Source organism: Cannabis sativa, chromosome X (genome assembly GCF_029168945.1).
Source record: "Cannabis sativa cultivar Pink pepper isolate KNU-18-1 chromosome X, ASM2916894v1, whole genome shotgun sequence".
NCBI lineage: Eukaryota > Viridiplantae > Streptophyta > Magnoliopsida > Rosales > Cannabaceae > Cannabis > Cannabis sativa.
Window position 1 is genome coordinate 17,254,016 of NC_083610.1, and position 26,645 is coordinate 17,280,660.

Sequence of the window (26,645 nt, forward strand, 5' to 3'; positions counted from 1 at the left end):
ATAAATCTTAATTTAAATTTAAATTAGCCGTTAATTCATTTAATTAATCATACTTCAAAATAAATTTATTAGTTATATTATTTAAAAAAATTAAACTAATTTACTTATTTTATTATTTAATAAAATTAGTTAGATATATTTTTATAAACAAATTTTACACTAAATTAAATTTTATATATTTAAAAAATATAATTGAATAGTATTGGATTTAGTTTTATTAATATTATATAAATTAATAATTCGGTAATAGTAACTCTAATACAACTAACATGCATTCCATGTTACTAATTAATACGGAAAAGACAAATCCGTCGAAAGAGCAGAATTTGCAACAGAGGAAAAACCCTATTAATTCTACAAAGCACTAACTCCAATTAAAATCTCATAATTGTCATTATGTGATGTAATTTATTTTTAAATTTTTAAAACCAAGAAACTATTGAAAAAAATAAATGTCACTATTGAAGAAGGACTAAGCATGGGCCGCCAGGAGCATGAAAAGGCACATGATCGGTACGTCAGGCCGGGAAATGAGGCCGGAGACAACAGCCCACATAAGGAAATAGCCCAAAAAGCACTTGCCCGCCCCAGCAGGGAGGACAAGCCAAGGCCCACGACGAGAGAAGGAGGTACGTAGTAGCAGTATCACAAGTAGAATAGGAATAGAGAAGACCAGAGAGGAGGCTGCAATTGACAGCGATGTCTTTGAAGACGGCGATGGAAGAAACAAACATTTCAATAATGTAGATGTTTTTGTTTCTACTTTTTTTTCATCATTTTCGTTGGGAAACTTGTGCTTTAAATAATTTAATACGTAATAATAAGTGTGAAACCTACGATCTAACTCACACATGTCTGTTAATTTATTATGTATATGGATAAGTAATTTATGTGTATTCATTGTTTTAATAATGTTAATTGAGTAGTTAAAATAATAGTTTAAGGGCTCGTTTGGTACATCGTATTGTAATTTACTGTATTAGTATTATTTAATACAATACTGTTTGGTCTTGATTTGTATTAATAGATTGTGTAAGGTTATACTATATATATTTTCAAAAAACTCGACCCAAACACCGACTACGGGTCGGGTCCAGGGTCTAAGTCCGAGTCTCGAGTTTGGGTCTAGGTCTGGGTTTCGGTCCCAGCCCAGGTCTATTTTCTGGTCCGGGTCCCAGTCTAGGTTCTGGGTCCTGAGTCTCGAGTTCGGGTCCAGGTCTGGGTCCGAGTCTGGGTCTTGGGTCCAAGGTCTCAGGTCTCGGGTTCGGGTTCGGGTCCCAGGTCTGGGTTTGGGTTCGGGTCCGAGTCCTAGGTCTGGGTCTGGGTTTGGGTTCGGGTCCGGATCCCAGGTTTGGGTCTGGGTTTGGGTTCGGGTTCGGGTCCTGGGTCCGGTCCGAGTCTTGGTCTCGGTTCTGGGTCCGAGTCCTGGTCCCAGGTCTGGGGTCGGGTCCGGATTCCAGGTTCCGAGTCTGGGTTCGGGTCCTAGGCCTAGGTACGAATTCGGGTCCTGGTCCCGGGTCTAGGTCTCGGGTCTTGGGTACGGGTGCTGGTTCCGAGTCTGAATCTCAGGTCTGGGTCCGGGTCCAGGTCTGGGTCTAAGTCCGGGTCTGAGTTCGAGTCCCGGGTACGGGTCCTGGGTTTTGGTCCTGAGTCCCAAGTTCAGGTCCCAAGTTCGGGTCTCGGGTCTGAGTCCGAGTTCGAGTTTGGTCCAGGCCCGGGTCCGGGTCCCGGGTCTGGTTCGGGTTCAAATCCTGGGTATATGGGTCCGGGTTCGGGTCCAAGTCAGAGAGTTGGATTAACTTCAGATCCTTTGTAAATATTACAATACAAGCTAATACAGACTATTTATTATGTATTAAATAATACAACTTACATGATATTAAAAATTTTAGTCGTAATAATTAATACAATACATTGTTTTATCCAAACATAGTGTTATTTATTATTCAATACAATATATCCCTCCTTATACGACATACCAAACAAGTCCTAAAAAATTGTCTTCAATGTTTTAATAACAATTGAAAATTATCTTGACATATTCTTAACAACATTTTTATCATGTCATTTTTAAAAATTTATACGACATTTATTATTTAAATGTTATTAATTATTTTAATGACATTTAAGAGAATATTATGTCATCTTACATGAATTTTTAGAACATTTGAAAGAAATTGTCGTCAATATTTTGTTGTGGAAAGTACATTTTGTTGTAGTAAGTTAAACATTTTAACCCAGTGTTGGATTTCTTTTCGAATTAGGGTTTTAGAATGAGTAACCTTCTCTCTAATTTGGTGAAAAGATAAACAAACTATAGTAGAAGACTACTAAATACAGTGTCAGTACTCGCCTGATTTCGTTTCCTGCCACATAATAATTCGTTTCATCTTTTATCACTTAGTCAAAGTTTCTTCTATTGACCTTCATATTTTCAGAGTGTATTTTTATCTCGTAAACCTCTGGAGGAGATGATGAATATTATTTCACTACTACAAAACAAGCCTTTAGAGTCGCTTTTTTCAGCATAATAATTAATAACCGATGCCATAGGGTTAAAAAATTTTAGAAGGGAATTTGACGCCACTTTTGGCGTCGGTTATTTGGAAATAACCGACGCCATAGGGTGTGCACCCCTATGGCGTTGGTTATTTCCAAATAACCGACGCCAAAAGGGTTTATAACCCTAGCTCATCACTCCGTCTTCCTCATTCGACCAGCCAGCCCAAAAATCCCCAAATCAGAGAAACCCCAAACCCTCTCCGCCAACCACCACGAAAAATCATCCCCATTTCACCATTTTTCACCATTTTAGCTCATTTTTGTTTCTAAATCTTCTATTTTTCATACTTAAAACTATATACCTGAAAAGATCACATTTTTCCTCATTTTTTTTGGGTAAACCGAAGGTAGAGGTAGTGGTTGTGGTGGTTATACCTCCGGCCACCGTTTTTTAGAGGAGAAAACATTGTATCTCAACGTCTATTAAGGTATAAATCTGATTTCTACTAATTTTAGTAATGTACATTGCTTTATTTTTTATTTTATAAAATTTTTAGGGTTTTTCTATATTATTAAATATGTATTATGTTGTATTGAATATGTATTGTGTGTATATATATTGTGAATGAGAAATGTATTATGTGTATATATATATTGTGAATGAAAAATGTGATATAGGAGAGTATATATGTAGGTATTTTGTGTTGTATTGAATATGTATTGTGTGTATATATATTGTGAATGAGAAATGTGATATAGGAGAGTATTTTATATATTGTATATGTATATATTGAGTATTTTAAAGTTTAAACTAATAGTCTTGTTAATTAAATATTGTGATGAGAATGAGATAGGAGAGTATATTAAAATAAAAGTTTAGAAATTAATTTCTTTAAAATTAGTTTAGAAACAAAAATTTAGAAATTAACTATATTTTGTATTAATTTTTTTTTTTTCTATTTTCAATTTTATTCATGTGTTTTTATTTTTTTAAGTAACTAGTAAATAGTTAGTTACAACTATTTAGCAAGTTACTAATTTTCATTCATATTCATGTATTTTTATTACTAACTAGTTACTCATAATTTATATAAGTAGTAAGTAGCTAAATAAAAAAATTGGTAATTTTGTAGTATTTCTTTACGTTGTAGGTTGTGAGGTCAATTTGCAAGGATCCGACTTATTTGGTGTTGATCGGTTTCAAGGTAGCTCGAGGTATACATTTACTAACTTTTATTATAATAATTATGAATGCTTAGTAGAGTTTGAATATCTTAAATATTCATCCGTAGTGAAGTAGGTTCTGTGAATACATATACTGCAGTCGGATGGGTGGTAAACTTTTATATTGCTAAATGTTGTTGTGATTATTTTATATTGTTTTGAATTGTGTTTTGTTGTTATTAATAGGTTTGAATTTTTTTGGAAATGTTCAATTATAACCGTTATGCTGCCGAAATTTCGGTAGAATTAGGATAATATTTGATTTTTTTTTCTATTAAACTTGGTTGTTAGGATTTTATCGGAAGTCACTTTATCGGAAGTCAAGTACATAATTTTTAGTATAAGGTATGCTTTCTTTAACTTACTTTTATAAGAATATTTTTTTTTATATATATATATATTTAGATAATTCTTAAATATTTATCACACACTTATATTTTGGGAAGTTTAGGTATAACAAACAACTAATGTAAAAAATTGTGTTAAAATATGTGTTTATAGAGTCTATCCCTAGCTTATCGGCTATTTTTAAGTTCTTTGATCATATTTCATTTTAATATTGAAGATGCTTATTTTATTTTTTTAAAAAAAAACCCTGCCTCAAATTTATATAACTCATATTAGGGTTACCCCTAATAATGCAATGCTATTTATAATAGAATCCCACGTATATATTTAAAATTAAAATAGGCACCATACTTTTCTATATTTTTATATTTAATATAAATATACAGAAGCCGCCTATCTTCAAAAAAAATATATATGTATAAATATATTTTATAGAAGCCGCCTCGTCTTGTACATGTGCCATAAATAAACCTGTATTCTTCACACATAGGAATACAATAAATTTCATGAAAAAAAAATTCCAAAAAAATAATGAATACAATAAATCTCACGGCGACAAGAGCTGATAAGCAACAACACCCATGTGATCATGTATAAAAGTCCAAAATGACTACTTAAAAAAATTATTATTATTATTTATTTATTAATTAGGAAAGGATATAACTATGGAGAGATCTATCATCCTACTTACATCATTTGACATGTATAAATAAGTACCAGCATTACTCCTCCAACATCATCAAATCAATCACCAAAAAACACAACCTAAGTAGTTACTAAAAATAGTAGTGATGAAGTTTTGGGCATTGACAATTGTGTCCCTGTTGTTCTCCATACAAGGAGGGTCAGCAGAGCAATGTGGATGGCAAGCCGGGGGTGCTCTGTGCCCAGGAGGGATGTGCTGCAGCCAATTTGGATGGTGCGGTAGTGGCCCAAACTACTGTAACGATGGCTGCCAAAGCCAATGCGGCGGAGGCGGCGGTGGTGGAGGAGGCGGTGGCGGTGGCGGTAGTGGCATTGGTGGAATCATTTCAAGAGAAACCTTTGATAATCTACTTAAGCATCGTAACGATGGTGCATGTTTAGCCAGAGGGTTTTACACCTACGACGCTTTCATTGCAGCCTCTAACTCCTTCCCTGGCTTCGGCACCACAGGTGATGATGCAACCCGTAAAAGAGAGATTGCTGCTTTCTTAGGCCAAACATCCCATGAAACTACAGGTATGTTTAATTATGTCGTCTTTTTTTTTTTTTTCATTTATTTGTTGCTTCTTTTGAAATTAGATTGTTTAATTATATGTGTGTATATATATATATATGTAGGTGGATGGGCAGGAGCACCTGATGGTCAATATTCCTGGGGTTACTGCTTCAATAAGGAGAGAAGCCCTGCACCATATTGTTCTCCCAGCTCAACTTATCCATGTGCTTCAGGAAAGCAATATTATGGTCGTGGACCCATTCAACTTACTTGGTAATTATATATATATATACACAATTGCTTTAGCGATATTCCATACTTAATTGCACCTATAATGATATTAACACGTAAGAATGTGCTAAGTAACAGTAGTGCCATTTATACAAGTCATTTATTATGTACGTGTGCTAGTGGTGCCTGACACTTGCTTCTATTAGTGTCATTTTGTGATTAGTTAGTAATACTCCATAAAAATTATTATATTAAATTATATGGTACATATTAACACGGAAGAATGTGGTAACCTTTATACCATTTCTCTTATGTACATGTAAGTTAATTGTTATATTAGAAAGTACGTAGATATGTTTTAGTCGAAATTAATGATATTAACATTATGAACAAAAAAAAAAACGATAAATTTGTAGGAATTTCAACTACGGACAGTGTGGAAGAGCTATCGGGGTAGACTTGTTGAACAACCCGGACCTTGTTGAGAAAGACCCCGTGATTTCATTCAAGACAGCACTATGGTTCTGGATGACCCCACAGTCGCCGAAACCGTCGTCCCATGACGTCATCACCGGGAGATGGAACCCGTCTGGGGCTGACAGGGCAGCGGGTCGAGTTCCGGGCTATGGTGTGATCACGAACATCATCAATGGTGGGATCGAATGTGGTATAGGGTGGAATGCTAAGGTTGATGATCGAATAGGATTCTACAAGAGGTACTGCGATATATTCAGGGTTGGGTATGGGGACAACCTTGACTGTTACAACCAGAGGTCGTTCGCCAGTGGTGTCTTGCTCAACTCTATGTAAACTAAGGAAATGGCTCTTTGCAATTTAACTTTTAAGTTTAGTTCTTGTGCTAATTTAGTCATCACCGCTTCTATAATAATCGCACATTGTATCTAGTGCTTTAATAGGAGAGATGCACTTTAATAAGAGAGTCACTTTGTTAAAAGTTTATTGTGCTAAATTATGATACAAAAATCTCATGACATAACTAAAAGTGATTTAAATTTGTATCACAATATAACATAATGTAAAATTTGGATCACTTATACTTTTTTATTTACTATTATAGCATTGTTATTGGGCACCAGTGGTACTTAGCGATTCTATATATGTCGTCTTGCGATTGGCTAGCGATACTCTCTTAAGTACTACGGGTACCTTTTAGCATTTCTCTTATATTATTATGCAATTTTTAATATTTTAATATTTTATTAAATTTTAGCTAATAGTAAATATACATGAATAAAAAAAACAACTAAAAAATAATTGTTCAACAAAAGAAATATTCATGAAACCACTTAAAAACAACTAAAAATAGTAAAACAAATGCACATATATACAACAAAAATATTGTTTGGAATAAACTCAAAATATACACAATTAAAAATACAAATAAACTAAACAACAACGGTACCCAAAAAAACATAAAAATAATAGAAAAACAATTATAAAACACATAAACAACAACATAAAAATAACAAAAAGATAGCTATAAATCAACAGAAACAAAAAATCAATTCTTTTTAAAATATGCAAATTATTAATAAATTAACTCTAAATAAACTACAAAACATCCAAAAAAAATTATACTACTTTTATTAATCATGTAAAAAATAGAAAAATACATGAGGGATGCTCTTAATTTTTTTTAGTTAGAGAGATAAAGAGTGTTAAAAATATGAGGAAAATGATAAAAGTAAAAAAATTATATTTTTATAAACGTTAAAAGAAATTAATTAAATTTTTTTATAAAATGTGATTAATTAAAGTGTTGTGTGTTGACCAAATATCAAAATACCTAAACTACCCCTACAGTACATAATCGAATTAACCAACTGTCAGTTATGACTGTCGGTGATCGAGTCACACACTAGCTCCTGCACTACTATTTTTTAAGGCTCAGTTGGTTCGATAAATGGTGGTTGCTTTTCAAGGGAAATAGATTGAGAGAAAGAGTGAATTCTCATGCTGTTTAGTGAATGAGAGAGATGAGTTATGAGTGCCCATTAGTGTTTGTATTGGTGTGATATTGTGTGTTATCATCACCATAAGAAGAGGTCAATTACAGAAGCAAGCTTCTTAAGTTGTGTAATTGAATTGTTGTAATCTCTCATTAAAGATCAGCTAATAAAGATTATCTAAGGCCCTTGTTGCTGTTTTATGGTCGGGGATGTAGGCAAGGTGATTCACTATTACCTTGTTCGACCCTTGTTAAGTTCTTGTGTTCTTTGTTGCTGGTTTATGTTTGCTGTTATATTAGTCCATTGTCTTGAAATGGTTTCATTGATCATTAATTGTTTTGTTTAATGTGTTCTTACCGAGGTGTTCATTCACAACAATCAGCATCAGAGCTCAGGTTTCTTAAAACAAGAACAGAATAAAGAAAGTGATCCATGGCTTCTGCATGTTTTGAAGTAGACAAGTTCAATTGAGCCAATGACTTTGGACTGTGGAGGATTAAAATGAAAGCATTTCTTGTTCATCAGAGTATATACCAAGCCATTGACATGTACAAGGAAGAATTAAAGGAGTTGGGAGATGACAAGAAGAAGATTAAAGAAATCGAAACAAAAGCACATAGTGCCATCCTGCTGAGCTTGGGAGATGAAGTAGTGTTGAGAGAAGTGTCAAATGAGGAAACAACTTTGGGATTATGGGAGAAACTTGCCTCAATTTACTTGAAGAAATCCCTTGCTAACAAACTCTATCTGAAGAAGAAACTATACACTCTGAAGATGGAAGATTCAAGAGAACTCAGAAAATATTATCTTGTTCGAACCTCGTTAAGTTCTTGTGTTCTTTGTGTGTGTTTAATGTTCTTGTTGCTAGTTTATGTTTGTTGTTACATTAGTGCAATGTCTTGAATTGGTTTCATTGATCATTATTCTGTTTAATGTGTTTGTCGAAGCGTTCATTCACAACATAAAGAAAACAGTTTAAAATTGTTAAAGTGAGAATAGTAAAAAAAATAAAAAAGAGACAAAAATAGAATAAGAGTTTGTATTTTATTTTTTAAAAAAAGTAATAATAAATTAAAATTTGTGAGAGAGCAAGTGTTAAAAAAATGAGATATAAAAATACTACATTTATTATATATTTTTATATATACATACAAAGATAAAAAAAAATAGTTTGAAAAAAAAATGAAAAGGAGAGAAAATTAGAAAAAAAAATAAAAAAGGAAAACTTAGAGAAAGAGAAAGAAAGGGAAAGAAGTCAACTAAAGAAGTTGAAAAAAAAACTTCTTTAAACTTTAATAATTAAAAAATAATAAAAAAATTATATAAAAAATATAAATATAAAAATTTCGTTAAATTATAAATGTAAAATTGGAAAAAAGTTAATATTTAGTGTAAAATTTGTATGAAAAAACTATTCATAGTCATGTTGTGTCCATAATCCAATGATCACTGACTGTCAAACAGTAAATATTAAATTGTCATCGGATTGGATTTGATGTTATTTTTGAATATTCAATTGGATCGGATTGGATGTTGGATGAGTGTCTAAAAATCCAATGCATCTAACATCCAATCGAACTAATTAGTATTTTTATTTAGTTAGGATAAGTAATTACATTTTATATTGTTATACATAATATATATATATATATACTAGGTGATTGTTACGTGCCAAGTCACGTAGTGTTAGTTTTATTTAATATTTTAGTTTTTTATTTGAATTAATAATTAAAATAGTATAATTATTTGAACGATTTGTTTTATAAAAATAAAATATGTGTCAGTATATTTAGTAAGTAAAATATAGTTGTGTTATAATAATGTATGTTATTAATAGTAAAATGTACATTAATCTTCTAATTGAAAAAAGTTCTATTATCTCATTTCATATCTAATAATAGCTACACAACTATATATTTATAGACTTTCACATTCTTTGCAAATTATTAATAAGCACCAATAATATTTTCATATTCTAATATTTTTCAACCTTCTCCTTTTGGTGGTAAAATTAAAAATAAAACTAAAAATAAGCACAAACATATAAGGTAAATACTAATTACAGCCCATTTTATCTTTTTTTTATTATTATTTTTTTAAGCCCAAGCCCAAAAATCTCTAAGCCAACACAATCAATCTTCTTTTATATTATCTTTTCTAACTATTTTATCTATATTTTTCTTTTTCAAAAAATAAATAAAAAAATTATTAATATTCTCTCAAGATAGGTTTGTTAGAGAGATATGTGGCTAAGATGAATTTTTTAATTTAAAAAGAGATTATTAATATTTAAAAGATTGTTTATTTAAAAAATTGTTTAATTTTTTGGGTTTAATTATTGGGTTTATTTTTTAACGGAGATCAAACCTAGCTAATCGTTAAATTTAACAGAATATTCTTTTATTTAAGTATATTCTGTTAAACCAAGAATGTTAAACCAAGAAATACCGTTAGATAGACACTTTTAATATATAAAGATATAAAAATTAACATTAAAATTTTACTATTTTTTTTTGGAATGGATGAATTCAATAATTCAATCCAAACTTAAAATATTAGATGTATCTGATCTAAAAAATAATAAGCCTAAAATATTAAATTAACTCAAAATTAAATAAATAAATATATAAGACCGATCTAATTTAATTAGATGACTAAAATTAATTAGATCGGATCGGATGTGTTAAAATTTAACATCTAATATATATATATATAATTGGATCGGATTGCGCCTAAAAATATTATATGTGGTTTAATGAACAATGTATGATCTTTCTTCTCTGCATTTTTTCTGATGTCTCTTGTCTCTGTCTAATTGTCTTGGCTGTCTTCGTATATGCTTGTGATAAACCCTAATATTGAAGACATTCAGTACTTTTTGTTTTTTTGTTTTAGTTTTGTTTTTATTTTTTTGAAATGGGGTACTTTTTGTTATTATCCCATAATTTTCCAAATTTGATTCCGTCAATTTTGGTTGACTTGAGATCACCAGAAGTCGTTTTTCGTTACTAGTACCAATATTTGCATATCCATTATCATGAAGATGAAAGTAACTATCACATGTTGGTGGCATTTTCTATTGATTGAACACCACCATCATTAAATTAATGCGCTCTATGAGCTGAGATGGGATGACCCAACACTACGTAATCTAATAAAAAAATTTCTCCATTTTGTTAAAAGTTTTATACAAATACACTTCCCCTTCAATTGTGATCCTGAACAAAATTTGGAAAAATAGCACTTCAATTTAACTTGAGCCTTCATAGTTTATTTTTTTTCTAAGGTAAAAAATTTATTAATAAGTAAATGAAACAAAGTACATTACATAAAAATGTTGCTAAAAGATACAAGTCAATAATAAGCTAACAAAGTGTTTTTATGAGAGTTTTATATTGGCTGATGATACCTATTTCATCCACTTATAAAAAAGTAAAGTGAGGACAACCTAAACCCAATAAGCGATTTTGTTAAGTGTTAGGCTAAAATTAGTCTAAGTTTCGGGTCGTATTTTTGGTTAGTTTTCACTCTTTGTTTCTAGTTTTAGGACTATTTTACGCTTGATTCTTTTGTTTCAGGTCCTCGGATGTTTAAAGAAAGTATTTACAAGAATTGAGGACAAGTGGTGAAAGAATTGAGAAGAAAAATCAAAAAAATATGTTGCTGCCAAATCCCGTCGCGACGGGCAATATCCCAGTCGCGACGGGAACTGGCAGAAAGATTTTCAAGAAATCGCTGCTTACCCCCGTCGCGACGGGAGCATTCCCAGTCGCGACGGGGACCCCAGTGACGGGATTTTTGGGCAGTTTCGTAATTTCACGAATTTTTAAGTTGAGACTTGGTTTAAATAGTGAGAGTTCGTGAAAATTAGGGAGTATTCAGAATTGGAACCCTAGAAACAAAGGAGGAGGCTAGAAGAGCGGCTGGTGGCGACCCGGATCAATTGCTTCAACTAGTTCTTTCTCTTCTCTTTAATTTTTCTATGTTCTTTTCTATTTCAATGTTAATTATGGATTTGATTATGGATGTTTTGAACTAAACTCCTATTTAGGGAGAATGATGAATGTTGTTTAAGTTTTTCCTAGTTAATGAATAATTGCCATTCCTCCATCTTGATTGTGAACACTATTCATATTTGTGTTTAATTTCCATGTGCAAGATTGATCACCTTTTACATGTTTTATGATCTCAATTCAAAATCTGAAAAGTGAGAATTGAGAATGCTAAAATTGGATAGTCTAGGTTTTGATGTGAAACGAAAGTATTTACATAGCCTTTGTGACATTTAGATTATTGCTTAATGCTGATTTCATGTTGGTTTAATTAAGAGATTAATTAGAGAGCATGAGATTTAGAACCTAGAAGATCTGAAAAGAGCTAGGTTAATTCATAATCTGTCATTCACTTCAAGAGAAGGATAGCATTTAAACATTAACATTGGTAACTTAACAACAGGATTCGTCTCCTATTTTCTTATCTTGATTAATCTTCCTTTTGTTAGTTTTAATTTTACGAATTGTTTTATTTAATTCATAAACGGCATTCTTTTACCAGATAGAATCAATAGTATAATTTAGTAGTAATTAGTCCAATTCCCTGTGGTTCGACCTCACCTGTGTGAGTGTACTACTTGATTGCGTATACTTGCGTAGTGATTATAAATTGAGCAACAAGTTTTTGGCGCCGTTGCCGGGGAATTGTTTAAAGATTGATATTACATAAAATTATACTAACTTCTACTTTGGTTAATTATTTTTGCTTACTTCTAATCTGTTTCTTTTAGATTAAATTTTGTAATATTATTAAAAATTAAATTTTGTTCTAATTTGGTTTTTCTTTTTAGTTTTAGTATTAATTTTGTGGTTTCGAATTTTTATCTTCTAATTACTAAATTAGTTTTATTGTTTTTATTTTTTTTTTTTATTTTACTAATGTTGTACTTATGAGTTTGACCTGCAAGATAAATCCAGATGCTATATCTTGAGGATTTTGCCCAACAACACAATGAACCATTCTATTCTGCTTGGAGGAGATTTAAAGAGCTTGGAAAGAGATGTTATCCCACTTTCTCAAGTGGATGTTTTACGTGGCTCTTTTATAATGGACTTAATGATGAAACAAGAAGCTGGGTGGATTATGGAGCAGAGGTTACTGGAGAGCCTTTGTTAAGGAGAGGCCATGAAGCAATAAATTTGTTGAATGATATGGCGATTTTGATTATGATTGGCATTGGAATCCATCACTTCAAGGTTGGAGTCATCAATACACTCCTTATTGTCCAAACTCACCCCAACCAATTGAAGAAGAGGAGGATATACTATCAACTTCCAAAAGAGATTAATCGATTGGCGGACATGGTAAAAGCTCTATGTGATAATTTAATGGCGCGGGATTCGAGAGTTTTAAGGATAATAACTCAAATAATGAAAGTTATGAGAGTTGTTTGAATATAATAGAAGCACCATCAGATGAATACATAGAAGAGACTGAGCCTAGAATTGAAGAGAAAGAATCCTTTAAAGTGGTTGAAAATTTGGATACATTGGAAGCTTGCTCAACAAATGATGAACTCAATTTGGTGAATGAAGAAACATCCATCCTCAATGATGAAATTATTGAAGATCAAATCACAATCAAGGATGTGGATGGTCATGAGGAAACTGAACAACCAATTGAGAGGTTATTTGAGAAAAGCAAGAAAGAGGTGCCATTGGTGGTAGAAGAATCACTTGTAGTTGTTGATTTGAGGTTGTCAACACCACTATATTATGAACCACCAATGGACCCTTATTTTTCACTAATGTCGCATTCTCCATATTGTATTCTCTTCGAGTTACCAAAGGCTTCTCCCCAAGCACATCATCCAAAGTCTTATGCTGTTGGTGCTGACTTTTGTTCAAACTCATCGCTTGCCAAGCTTGAAGGCGAGTACAACAATAATTTTCAAGTTGTCTTGCATGACGCTTATTACGGGCGTCAACCGCTTGTTGATGTGGTGCGCAGGTAAGTATCTCTCAACCACAATTTTATTTTAACACATTGGGGACAATGTCATATTTAGTTTGGGGGGAGAGATTTAAAAATTTTATTTTCTGCACTTTAATTTTCTGTGTTAGTTTTTTTTTCTCGTTTTAGTTAAGGATGGCAATAAGCTAAAAGATAATCGTGTCTTTGCTCTTTAATGTAATGTGCTACGAAATTGCAAAATAACTGTGTGCTTAATTTTGTTAACTCTTTGGATTAGTTTGGATGCTTGTATAACATGTGTAAGAATGCAATTTGATGATCTGTGAAATATGTTATAATTGTTTTACTATGGTTTGTGGTAAGATTGACTGAATAGCTTAGAACTTGCACGTCTTATTCTTTTGAGGCGAAATCCTTGACAGCATTCAATAGGAATATGATTTAGGCATTTGTTTGATAGTTTGAGCCTTTCAAGCCTACCATGAAATGATTATCCTTAGTTAACCCTCTTGAGCCTAAACTTGTTTTGTTCTTCACCTGTTGGAACCGAAATATGTATCCACACTGTTAATTTTGTCCTCACTATTTTATCAATGATATCATAAGCTATATAATTAGTTTGGGGGAGCAAAATACATGGTGTGAGAGAAGATAGAAAAAAAAAACTTGCAAGATTGAGAAAAAAGAGATAAGTTGTAAGATCAATATCACTGAAAAAAAAAAAAAAAACCATGATTCAAGAAAAATAATAAAATTCAGTGATGTTGGGAAAAGAAAAAAATTTCTCAATCATGGTTAGTTGTGGGAACACTTTGGGAAATCTGAAGTTAAAAGAAGCTTGTGGGTTATTTGTTGTGCTTATGACATCTTTAGCAAAAAAAAAAAAAAAAGAATGTTTTTCCTTTTCCAAATATCTAAGCCATACTTTATAAACCTCAAAAAGTCCTATTGATTCCGAAAGGATGTTGTCAACATTAGTGGAGAGAGGTAAGCATGCAAGCATATGAGTTATCGGGTAGTGGAATGGTTGGAAAGAGTAAAACCATTATAACATTGTTTTGAGCGTCAAGTCATCTTGTGTTTGTGCAGTATGTGACAAACTAAGCATCTAAATTAATTGTTAGAGTTGGTGGAATTGAAATTCTAGTTTGAGCAATAGAAGAGAACAACACATGAGGCAGTAGTAGCGTAGTTAGTAGATTAGTAGTTAGTAGTATTTATCTTACTCGAGGGCGAGTAAGAATCTAGTTTGGGGGAATTTGTTAGGCTAAAATTAGTCTAAGTTTCGGGTCGTATTTTTGGTTAGTTTTCACTCTTTGTTTCTAGTTTTAGGACTATTTTACGCTTGATTCTTTTGTTTCAGGTCCTCGGGTGTTTAAAGAAAGTATTTACAAGAATTGAGGACAAGTGGTGAAAGAATTGAGAAGAAAAATCAAAAAAATATGTTGCTGCCAAATCCCGTCGCGACGGGCAATATCCCAGTCGCGACGGGAACTGGCAGAAAGATTTTCAAGAAATCGCTGCTTACCCCCGTCGCGACGGGAGCATTCCCAGTCGCGACGGGGACCCCAGTGACGGGATTTTTGGGCAGTTTCGTAATTTCACGAATTTTTAAGTTGAGACTTGGTTTAAATAGTGAGAGTTCGTGAAAATTAGGGAGTATTCAGAATTGGAACCCTAGAAACAAAGGAGGAGGCTAGAAGAGCGGCTGGTGGCGACCCGGATCAATTGCTTCAACTAGTTCTTTCTCTTCTCTTTAATTTTTCTATGTTCTTTTCTATTTCAATGTTAATTATGGATTTGATTATGGATGTTTTGAACTAAACTCCTATTTAGGGAGAATGATGAATGTTGTTTAAGTTTTTCCTAGTTAATGAATAATTGCCATTCCTCCATCTTGATTGTGAACACTATTCATATTTGTGTTTAATTTCCATGTGCAAGATTGATCACCTTTTACATGTTTTATGATCTCAATTCAAAATCTGAAAAGTGAGAATTGAGAATGCTAAAATTGGATAGTCTAGGTTTTGATGTGAAACGAAAGTATTTACATAGCCTTTGTGACATTTAGATTATTGCTTAATGCTGATTTCATGTTGGTTTAATTAAGAGATTAATTAGAGAGCATGAGATTTAGAACCTAGAAGATCTGAAAAGAGCTAGGTTAATTCATAATCTGTCATTCACTTCAAGAGAAGGATAGCATTTAAACATTAACATTGGTAACTTAACAACAGGATTCGTCTCCCTATTTTCTTATCTTGATTAATCTTCCTTTTGTTAGTTTTAATTTTCTGAATTGTTTTATTTAATTCATAAACAGCATTCTTTTACCAGATAGAATCAATAGTATAATTTAGTAGTAATTAGTCCAATTCCCTGTGGTTCGACCTCACCTGTGTGAGTGTACTACTTGATTGCGTATACTTGCGTAGTGATTATAAATTGAGCAACAAGTTTTTGGCGCCGTTGCCGGGGAATTGTTTAAAGATTGATATTACATAAAATTATACTAACTTCTACTTTGGTTAATTATTTTTGCTTACTTCTAATCTGTTTCTTTTAGATTAAATTTTGTAATATTATTAAAAATTAAATTTTGTTCTAATTTGGTTTTTCTTTTTAGTTTTAGTATTAATTTTGTGGTTTCGAATTTTTATCTTCTAATTACTAAATTAGTTTTATTTTTTTTATTTTATTTTTTTTTACTAATGTTGTACTTATGAGTTTGACCTGCAAGATAAATCCAGATGCTATATCTTGAGGATTTTGCCCAACAACACAATGAACCATTCTATTCTGCTTGGAGGAGATTTAAAGAGCTTGGAAAGAGATGTTATCCCACTTTCTCAAGTGGATGTTTTACGTGGCTCTTTTATAATGGACTTAATGATGAAACAAGAAGCTGGGTGGATTATGGAGCAGAGGTTACTGGAGAGCCTTTGTTAAGGAGAGGCCATGAAGCAATAAATTTGTTGAATGATATGGCAGATTTTGATTATGATTGGCATTGGAATCCATCACTTCAAGGTTGGAGTCATCAATACCCTCCTTATTGTCCAAACTCACCCCAACCAATTGAAGAAGAGGAGGATATACTATCACTTCCAAAAGAGATTAATCGATTGGCGGACATGGTAAAAGCTCTATGTGATAATTTAATGGCGCAGGATTCAGAGAGTTTTAAGGATAATAACTCAAATAATGAAAGTTATGAGAGTTGTTTGAATATAATAGAAGCACCATCAGATGAATACATAGAAGAGACTGAGCCTAGAATTGAAGAGAAAGAATCCTTTAAAGTGGTTGAAAATTTGGATACATTGGAAGCTTGCTCAACAAATGATGAACTCAATTTGGTGAATGAAGAAACATCCATCCTCAATGATGAAATTATTGAAGATCAAATCACAGTCAAGGATGTGGATGGTCATGAGGAAACTGAACAACCAATTGAGAGGTTATTTGAGAAAAGCAAGAAAGAGGTGCCATTGGTGGTAGAAGAATCACTTGTAGTTGTTGATTTGAGGTTGTCAACACCACTATATTATGAACCACCAATGGACCCTTATTTTTCACTAATGTCGCATTCTCCATATTGTATTCTCTTCGAGTTACCAAAGGCTTCTCCCCAAGCACATCATCCAAAGTCTTATGCTGTTGGTGCTGACTTTTGTTCAAACTCATCGCTTGCCAAGCTTGAAGGCGAGTACAACAATAATTTTCAAGTTGTCTTGCATGACGCTTATTACGGGCGTCAACCGCTTGTTGATGTGGTGCGCAGGTAAGTATCTCTCAACCACAATTTTATTTTAACACATTGGGGACAATGTCATATTTAGTTTGGGGGGAGAGATTTAAAAATTTTATTTTCTGCACTTTAATTTTCTGTGTTAGTTTTTTTTTTCTGTTTTAGTTAAGGATGGCAATAAGCTAAAAGATAATCGTGTGCTGCTCTTTAATGTAATGTGCTCTGAAATTGCAAAATAACTGTGTGCTTAATTTTGTTAACTCTTTGGATTAGTTTGGATGCTTGTATAACATGTGTAAGAATGCAATTTGATGATCTGTGAAATATGTTATAATTGTTTTACTATGGTTTGTGGTAAGATTGACTGAATAGCTTAGAACTTGCACGTCTTATTCTTTTGAGGCGAAATCCTTGACAGCATTCAATAGGAATATGATTTAGGCATTTGTTTGATAGTTTGAGCCTTTCAAGCCTACCATGAAATGATTATCCTTAGTTAACCCTCTTGAGCCTAAACTTGTTTTGTTCTTCACCTGTTGGAACCGAAATATGTATCCACACTGTTAATTTTGTCCTCACTATTTTATCAATGATATCATAAGCTATATAATTAGTTTGGGGGAGCAAAATACATGGTGTGAGAGAAGATAGAAAAAAAAAACTTGCAAGATTGAGAAAAAAGAGATAAGTTGTAAGATCAATATCACTGAAAAAAAAAAAAAACCATGATTCAAGAAAAATAATAAAATTCAGTGATGTTGGGAAAAGAAAAAAATTTCTCAATCATGGTTAGTTGTGGGAACACTTTGGGAAATCTGAAGTTAAAAGAAGCTTGTGGGTTATTTGTTGTGCTTATGACATCTTTAGCAAAAAAAAAAAAAAAATTGTTTTTCCTTTTCCAAATATCTAAGCCATACTTTATAAACCTCAAAAAGTCCTATTGATTCCGAAAGGATGTTGTCAACATTAGTGGAGAGAGGTAAGCATGCAAGCATATGAGTTATCGGGTAGTGGAATGGTTGGAAAGAGTAAAACCATTATAACATTGTTTTGAGCGTCAAGTCATCTTGTGTTTGTGCAGTATGTGACAAACTAAGCATCTAAATTAATTGTTAGAGTTGGTGGAATTGAAATTCTAGTTTGAGCAATAGAAGAGAACAACACATGAGGCAGTAGTAGCGTAGTTAGTAGATTAGTAGTTAGTAGTATTTATCTTACTCGAGGGCGAGTAAGAATCTAGTTTGGGGGAATTTGTTAGGCTAAAATTAGTCTAAGTTTCGGGTCGTATTTTTGGTTAGTTTTCACTCTTTGTTTCTAGTTTTAGGACTATTTTACGCTTGATTCTTTTGTTTCAGGTCCTCGGGTGTTTAAAGAAAGTATTTACAAGAATTGAGGACAAGTGGTGAAAGAATTGAGAAGAAAAATCAAAAAAATATGTTGCTGCCAAATCCCGTCGCGACGGGCAATATCCCAGTCGCGACGGGAACTGGCAGAAAGATTTTCAAGAAATCGCTGCTTACCCCCGTCGCGACGGGAGCATTCTCAGTCGCGACGGGGACCCCAATGACGGGATTTTTGGGCAGTTTCGTAATTTCACGAATTTTTAAGTTGAGACTTGGTTTAAATAGTGAGAGTTCGTGAAAATTAGGGAGTATTCAGAATTGGAACCCTAGAAACAAAGGAGGAGGCTAGAAGAGCGGCTGGTGGCGACCCGGATCAATTGCTTCAACTAGTTCTTTCTCTTCTCTTTAATTTTTCTATGTTCTTTTCTATTTCAATGTTAATTATGGATTTGATTATGGATGTTTTGAACTAAACTCCTATTTAGGGAGAATGATGAATGTTGTTTAAGTTTTTCCTAGTTAATGAATAATTGCCATTCCTCCATCTTGATTGTGAACACTATTCATATTTGTGTTTAATTTCCATGTGCAAGATTGATCACCTTTTACATGTTTTATGATCTCAATTCAAAATCTGAAAAGTGAGAATTGAGAATGCTAAAATTGGATAGTCTAGGTTTTGATGTGAAACGAAAGTATTTACATAGCCTTTGTGACATTTAGATTATTGCTTAATGCTGATTTCATGTTGGTTTAATTAAGAGATTAATTAGAGAGCATGAGATTTAGAACCTAGAAGATCTGAAAAGAGCTAGGTTAATTCATAATCTGTCATTCACTTCAAGAGAAGGATAGCATTTAAACATTAACATTGGTAACTTAACAACAGGATTCGTCTCCCTATTTTCTTATCTTGATTAATCTTCCTTTTGTTAGTTTTAATTTTCTGAATTGTTTTATTTAATTCATAAACAGCATTCTTTTACCAGATAGAATCAATAGTATAATTTAGTAGTAATTAGTCCAATTCCCTGTGGTTCGACCTCACCTGTGTGAGTGTACTACTTGATTGCGTATACTTGCGTAGTGATTATAAATTGAGCAACAAGTTTTTGGCGCTGAATTCTTAAGTGAATTGTTTAAAGATTGATATTACATAAAATTATACTAACTTCTACTTTGGTTAATTATTTTTGCTTACTTCTAATCTGTTTCTTTTAGATTAAATTTTGTAATATTATTAAAAATTAAATTTTGTTCTAATTTGGTTTTTCTTTTTAGTTTTAGTATTAATTTTGTGGTTTCGAATTTTTATCTTCTAATTACTAAATTAGTTTTATTTTTATTATTTTTTTTTTTTATTTTACTAATGTTGTACTTATGAGTTTGACCTGCAAGATAAATCCAGATGCTATATCTTGAGGATTTTGCCCAACAACACAATGAACCATTCTATTCTGCTTGGAGGAGATTTAAAGAGCTTGGAAAGAGATGTTATCCCACTTTCTCAAGTGGATGTTTTACGTGGCTCTTTTATAATGGACTTAATGATGAAACAAGAAGCTGGGTGGATTATGGAGCGAGGGTTCTTGGAGAGCCTTTGTTAAGGAGAGGCCATGAAGCAATAAATTTGTTGAATGATATGGCAGATTTTGATTATGATTGGCATTGGAATCCATCACTTCAAGGTTGGAGTCATCAATACCCTCCTTATTGTCCAAACTCACCCCAACCAATTGAAGAAGAGGAGGATATACTATCACTTCCAAAAGAGATTAATCGATTGGCGGACATGGTAAAAGCTCTATGTGATAATTTAATGGCGCAGGATTCAGAGAGTTTTAAGGATAATAACTCAAATAATGAAAGTTATGAGAGTTGTTTGAATATAATAGAAGCACCATCAGATGAATACATAGAAGAGACTGAGCCTAGAATTGAAGAGAAAGAATCCTTTAAAGTGGTTGAAAATTTGGATACATTGGAAGCTTGCTCAACAAATGATGAACTCAATTTGGTGAATGAAGAAACATCCATCCTCAATGATGAAATTATTGAAGATCAAATCACAGTCAAGGATGTGGATGGTCATGAGGAAACTGAACAACCAATTGAGAGGTTATTTGAGAAAAGCAAGAAAGAGGTGCCATTGGTGGTAGAAGAATCACTTGTAGTTGTTGATTTGAGGTTGTCAACACCACTATATTATGAACCACCAATGGACCCTTATTTTTCACTAATGTCGCATTCTCCATATTGTATTCTCTTCGAGTTACCAAAGGCTTCTCCCCAAGCACATCATCCAAAGTCTTATGCTGTTGGTGCTGACTTTTGTTCAAACTCATCGCTTGCCAAGCTTGAAGGCGAGTACAACAATAATTTTTGTTGATTTTAAAATTTTATTGCATATTTCCTTTTATGTCTTTTAATGCAAATTATATCATCTTTGATTCTTTGTATCTTTTTGGAATTTCATCAGTTACTTTGATTTTTTATTTTTTGCATCAGCTTTTGTTGACGTTTGAACCCTTGAACTCGGACACACTCACTGTCAGTTTTGACAGTTAACCAACTCCCTTATTAACTAACTTAACAGACTTGACAATTTGTTAGTTAAATGTTCTACCCGAGTGCTTATATATTTACCTCATACTTGTGTATGTTCAAGACAGAAATAGAGAGAGTTTAGAGAGGAATTTCAGAGCGTGTTTAAGAGTTGTAAATGGCCTCTCATGTATTTGATTGAGAGTGTCACTAGTGAGACATATTGTAAGGAGCAAGACTCCATTGAGTGAAGGGTTCCCTGTTTTTGTAACCTCTGTTCAGACCAATAAAGATCATCTCCTCAACCAATTAAAGGTTGCTTTCTCCCGTGAATTAAGCTCATGATCATCCTGATTGTATAGCCCAACCACATAAGTTCTTGGTGTTGTTTTATGCTTTCATTAGTTGTTATTGTTGTTGGTTTATGTTACTGGTTTGTTCAATTACTAATCTTGATGATTATGTTATGTTTTTAGTGTTGTGTTTGTTCTTGTTTGGAGTTTGAGACTTTATAAATTGGTATCCGAACTTTTCTCAGCAATTTAAGAATCAAAACTGTTCTTCAAGGAACTCACCAAGAAGATCAAGAATGTCGAGCTCGAAGTTTGAGATTGATAAGTTCAATGGTGCTAATGATTTTGGCCTGTGATTGTTGGTCCATCAAAGTGCTTCAGATGCCTTGGATATAGAAGCTCCAACAGCCATTGATGTTCAAAGCAAAGAATAATGTTTAAGCATCCATGGAAAATACGATAATCAAAGGATGTTCAAAGCAAAGAATAATATTTAGGCATCCATGGAAAAATCAACTAAATCAAGTGGAATAGCAAGAATAGAAAGCTTACCCAATATAAGAAAACGATGAGGAAGAATGTGAGAAGCTTGGATCGTCAAAACGACGCAAATGTCCTAAGAGAATAGTGCTTGATGGGTTCGACCCTCTATAGAGAATGAGGAGCTTCTTCAAATGACAATTTCTAGTGAGAGAAGTGATATGTAAAAAGTGAAAAAGGGTTTTCCCCCTAAAAAAATCACTTATATAGAACATGTGGGACCCTTTCTTCACTTACTCCACCTCCACAAAAAAGAGACAATTAAAGCAGTTAGTTTACTACAACAAATAAGATCAGACAGTTAAGACAAAGTATTTCAAAAGGCTAAAAATGCAATAACTTCTATTCAATAAATGCTAGAGCAATCCTAAACTGCATCAATCTAATTGACAAGTCCCTATCCGTACAGATCTCTACACAGGGACTTGGGGCAAATGTTATTATAATTTTTACCCACCTAATGTGGCAGTGCTTACATGGACAAAATTTATGCCACGTGACAGTACAACTCACCAATAAAAAGGCCAAGTTAGTACCTAAGCAAACGGGGACCCTGACACTCAAACGGAACATCAAGTAATAGACCAGCTTCCTCACAGAAGCTGGTTGGCCATCCCTGGCTGGCCCTATGCCCGGCCAGTCTTTGGGCTACACCATGGCCGGCCAGCCTACTCCTTGCATGTGTCTGGCCGGCCAAGAGAAGGCCTGCAAGATTTCTTGTGTAACTCTACACGTGGACTGAAAGATTTGGGCTGGGAATTGGGCCTTAAAAGCTTAATAAAATAGATGAATAATACCTATGTTTAAGGGAATTTTGGTCTTTTGTAATTAATAAATTAAAATGTACAAATATCCTAGAGTTTCTATTGTAAATTAGAGTTTAGGCATATAAAAGCCTTAACTTTAATCTAGAAAATCCTAAGTCATTAAGCCTGATACTAGCCTCCAAGTGATAAAGTTCTAACCCTAAGTCTGATAACTCTCTTCCTCACACGCCCATACAAGCACTCTCAACACTTGAGATTTGCTAATCCTAATTCCTACTTTGTGTCCTCAAGGGTGCTATATCATATCCCACATATAACTATCTCTGAATAGTATTAACCCTTAGTATCAATACAACTAAAAGAGAAGTAGGTCATTACCTGCTATCAAAGGGGGTCGAACCTCTACAACAATTTTGTGTGTTCTTTATTTTCTAATTCTAATTGTGTAACACGTGGCAAACATCACATCCATATGACCTTGCTGTTGGTTGACCACATTTCAAGGTCAACAGCACGATTGGACCTCGTCAATATTTTGCAAATGAGTCGGTATGCTTCTTCACGATCAGCTCGACTTACACTACAAATAGAAAAACCCCTGCTCCCTCTACTTATTTAACTATCAACCTGAGTAGAGCGAGAGCCAACAATTGTAACCTCTGACAAGTAGTCTAAGTAGAGTTCAATTGTCTCTTCAACGATGTATGATTCAACAATACAACCTCTGATAAATGTTTAAATTATTTATATTTATCAAAATATAATTTTGGTAAAATTAATTATCTAATAAATTAAATAATTTAGGTCAATACCTCAATGTCATGTTCAAATTCCAGTTCTTATTGTTTATATATAATATGGTGGGGACGAGCACTCAAATAACTTGTGGCATAAATATGTATAATATTTAGACATACATTGTGTGCGTGTGCATGACATTTGCTTGCTTTTATAGCTCAGATATTTATTATGTTGTTACGAGGTTTTCTTTCCCAGTTCACATGATGTTGTTGTTGCTTTTGAACATTTCTAGATGAGATAGATAACAAGTTTGTGTTAAGTACAAGTGTAGTACTACCACTTGCTTTTCCGAACTATACTAATTAAAGTAGAGAGAAGAAAGGAAACTAAAGATATTTCACCCATCATGTAAAAGAAAATATATATAATAGATAAGGGCATAATTTTCTGTACTAATTAATTTGCATTTTGAATGACAAAAAAAAAATCCTTGCTCTACGAAGGTTTTCATACCACCTTTAATTAATTTATGGTGGATATAATTACCCTCTTAGAAAGCACAGCATGAAATCAAACGAACAAGAGATTTAAAATTAATAATGAGCTGTACTTAAACTATAGCCTTCAAATTATACTTAAATAACAATATATAAGACCAAGTCATATAATAGGTAATAGCCACTCACTTTTCTTCCAACGCCCGGTTAGAAAGTTCCAAGAGAGAAGTAATTTATTTACAGCTATTGGGTTATTTTAGTTTTTTTTTCCTTCTTCATCATTCTAAAGAACCACCAATTTTTGCAGTTTAGTCCTTACAAATTCAGAATATTGGCTAATGGGGTCATGTTTTGAAGCCAAGGACTATTCAACTGTGTCCAAAACTGTTCTTGGGTCCAATCCAGGCTCAATTTTGGAACTTGTAACTCAGGCAACTTGTCCAGCTTGTAACCATATGGTACTTGCAAAGATGCAGTGGTAAAGGAGGCATTATAATTATCTACTACTGCTGTTGCTGATCCTACAACTTCTTCTACTTCTTTCTTCAACACCAAGTCATTTGCGGCCATTAATGGTGGTTGGAATTGGATTAGCTCTTCATGTGGGCTACAAAACGAAAAGGTGTCCATTGGAGAGGCTGGAGAATTATGCTCATTCTGAAAGTTTTTCTCTTCTTCCATTTGTACCCTCTGTTCTAGTACTTTCAATGAAGTGGCCTTCCTATATACTTTGCACAAAACTATGTCCTGCGTTATTTAAACCAAATTAATATCTTAATTAATTACCTATAAAAAAAAATGTGACCATATATAGCTAGCAATTATTATAAGATTTTCTCATTTTGATAATTGGAAAAATAATTATATATTAACTAAATTTATATATATAAAAAAATTGGCTAAGTTAGTACACTGACACTATTAGTACGTTTTAGAGATAACTCTTATGCATATTGGAAGGTTCTAGGCAATTTTAGCATTTAAAAAAAACGTATGCATATGTACTTTATTATTATTATATTATTATTATTTTCTTTCTTTGGAATTTTGCATGTGAAGATTCCTTGAATTTTCTCAAACGTAAACTTTACAAGTCAAGTATATATATGTGAAATCACTTATAATTTCTATTGTTTGTATTTGATCCTTTCTTGTGTATATATGTAATTATGATTGATATATGGTAAGAGATAAAGGGGAAAAAAAGTAAAGTAGTAATTAACTACCTTAGAGAGTTTGCAGTTATCAGGCAAACGATACTCATTCATGACCCAATCAGTCTTGGTTCCTCTAGGAGCTCTGCCCTTGTAAAAAACAAGAGTTTTTCTTAAACCAATCACCCTTTTGGGCTCTGATAAACTCACAATCCGACGGTCAGAACCCGTTGCTTTCCAAAACCCTCTTTCAGTGGTCCGGTTAGGCCTTCCACCACTTCCATGCTTTCTATCTCTTGGCACAAAAAAATACCATTCTCTTTCTCCAAGCTTCGCCTTTTCTATATATGTCAAAGAAAAACAAACATATCCCACATTATTATATTATAACCATAATAACAAAATGTTGATAACAAAAAGGTAATAATTATGTATATATTGTACCGGGCAAGACCCAAGGATCAAAGAGATAGATATTGAGAGAGCCAATTATGTCAAAACTCATTTTCCCAGACACCATATTCTTGAGATAAAAATCTAAAAGCTCCTCTTCAGTGGGATGAAACCGAAAGCCAGGAAGGTCAAGTGGTATTACATCAGGATCCATGGAGTTGATGGCCATTTAATTATTAAAGTGCTAATTATTTGATGATGAGTAATGTATTGGTTTTGGTTTTGGTTTTGGTGATCAGTATATAGTTGGATGCATATATTTATGTTTGTAGCTTAAGAGAAAATGAAAAATGGGATGGGATAAAAAAGTGAGGACGATGTAGGAGATTTTATAATAAGCCATGGTTGTGACCAAGTCATGACCAAACATATGGGGGGCAGAAAAGTCTGTCCAATATTGGAAGTGTGTGATATGTGGGGACCCCATGATAGTGAAGCCTACGCGTCTTGACGTAGAAAAAACCAACTATAATATTATATGGACAAATATATATTATGGGATATGATTTTACTTTCAGTGATTCTAATCCGTGATGCACGGCAGTCGTCAGATGAGAGAATTATTTGATCTGACGATTGAGATTGATCTAGAGGTAATTAGGATTAAAAAGTAGAAACGTACCCTGACACTCATTTAATATAACCTGAGACTCATCTAATGTACCACAGAATACATTTCGTGAAAGTACATCACGAGACAAAATCATACCCTATATATTATATATATTTAACAACAGTTACCAATTTTGTGCCTATTATCAATTTTCCCTTCAAAATTCTCCCAATTATATAAATATATTTTTTTTTTTTTATAAATTTTACTTTTCTGTAAGATTTTGTCTCATTATTTGCTTGTATGTCTTTATAAATTAGTAATTTGATTTAGGTTTTAAACTTTAATATTATTAAATTGTAGCACTTAAATAAAAATAAAAAAAAAAATCAATATTTTTTTAATAGATCTTAAGGAGTTAATTTAGATCTTCAAGAAAATCATTGTGAATAGTAAGGAAATTAAAAGAAAAAATCAAAATTTTAAAACAAATTGAGCAATTTCAAAAAAAAAAAAATAATCCATTTAGATATAAAAAAAAGTATGTTAAAATTTAATTTTGT

The 26,645-nt window shown here is 32.8% G+C and overlaps 2 protein-coding genes across 2 annotated transcripts; one reads left to right on the forward strand and one right to left on the reverse strand.

The window, feature by feature from the left end:
- Positions 1-4,764: 4,764 nt before the first annotated feature.
- Positions 4,765-6,676, forward strand: LOC115705823 (endochitinase 2). The gene is made up of 3 exons (XM_030633270.2): positions 4,765-5,295; positions 5,398-5,548; positions 5,923-6,676. Exons 1-3 carry the CDS (start codon positions 4,866-4,868, stop codon positions 6,314-6,316), a joined length of 975 nt encoding a protein of 324 aa, XP_030489130.2. The 5' UTR covers positions 4,765-4,865; the 3' UTR covers positions 6,317-6,676.
- Positions 6,677-23,850: 17,174 nt separating this feature from the next.
- On the reverse strand, positions 23,851-25,827 carry LOC115703936 (NAC domain-containing protein 6). The gene is made up of 3 exons (XM_030631167.2): positions 25,521-25,827; positions 25,149-25,417; positions 23,851-24,669 (listed from the first exon to the last, which is right to left on the reverse strand). The coding sequence occupies exons 1-3, from the start codon at positions 25,696-25,698 to the stop codon at positions 24,238-24,240; spliced, it is 879 nt and encodes a 292-aa protein (XP_030487027.2). The 5' UTR covers positions 25,699-25,827; the 3' UTR covers positions 23,851-24,237.
- Between the last annotated feature and the right edge of the window lie 818 nt (positions 25,828-26,645).

What these genes read in the sequence shown, in the direction of transcription:
- LOC115705823 (XM_030633270.2), top strand. Translation starts at nt 4,866, where the DNA reads ATGAAGTTTTGGGCATTGACAATTGTGTCCCTGTTGTTCTCCATACAA. An exon ending in AACATCCCATGAAACTACAG is followed by an intron (nt 5,296 to 5,397) that starts GTATGTTTAATT and finishes ATATATATGTAG; the next exon opens with GTGGATGGGCAGGAGCACCT. An exon ending in GGACCCATTCAACTTACTTG is followed by an intron (nt 5,549 to 5,922) that starts GTAATTATATAT and finishes ATAAATTTGTAG; the next exon opens with GAATTTCAACTACGGACAGT.
- LOC115703936 (XM_030631167.2), bottom strand. Translation starts at nt 25,698, where the DNA reads ATGGCCATCAACTCCATGGATCCTGATGTAATACCACTTGACCTTCCT. An exon ending in TGATCCTTGGGTCTTGCCCG is followed by an intron (nt 25,418 to 25,520) that starts GTACAATATATA and finishes TGACATATATAG; the next exon opens with AAAAGGCGAAGCTTGGAGAA. An exon ending in ATAACTGCAAACTCTCTAAG is followed by an intron (nt 24,670 to 25,148) that starts GTAGTTAATTAC and finishes TAAATAACGCAG; the next exon opens with GACATAGTTTTGTGCAAAGT.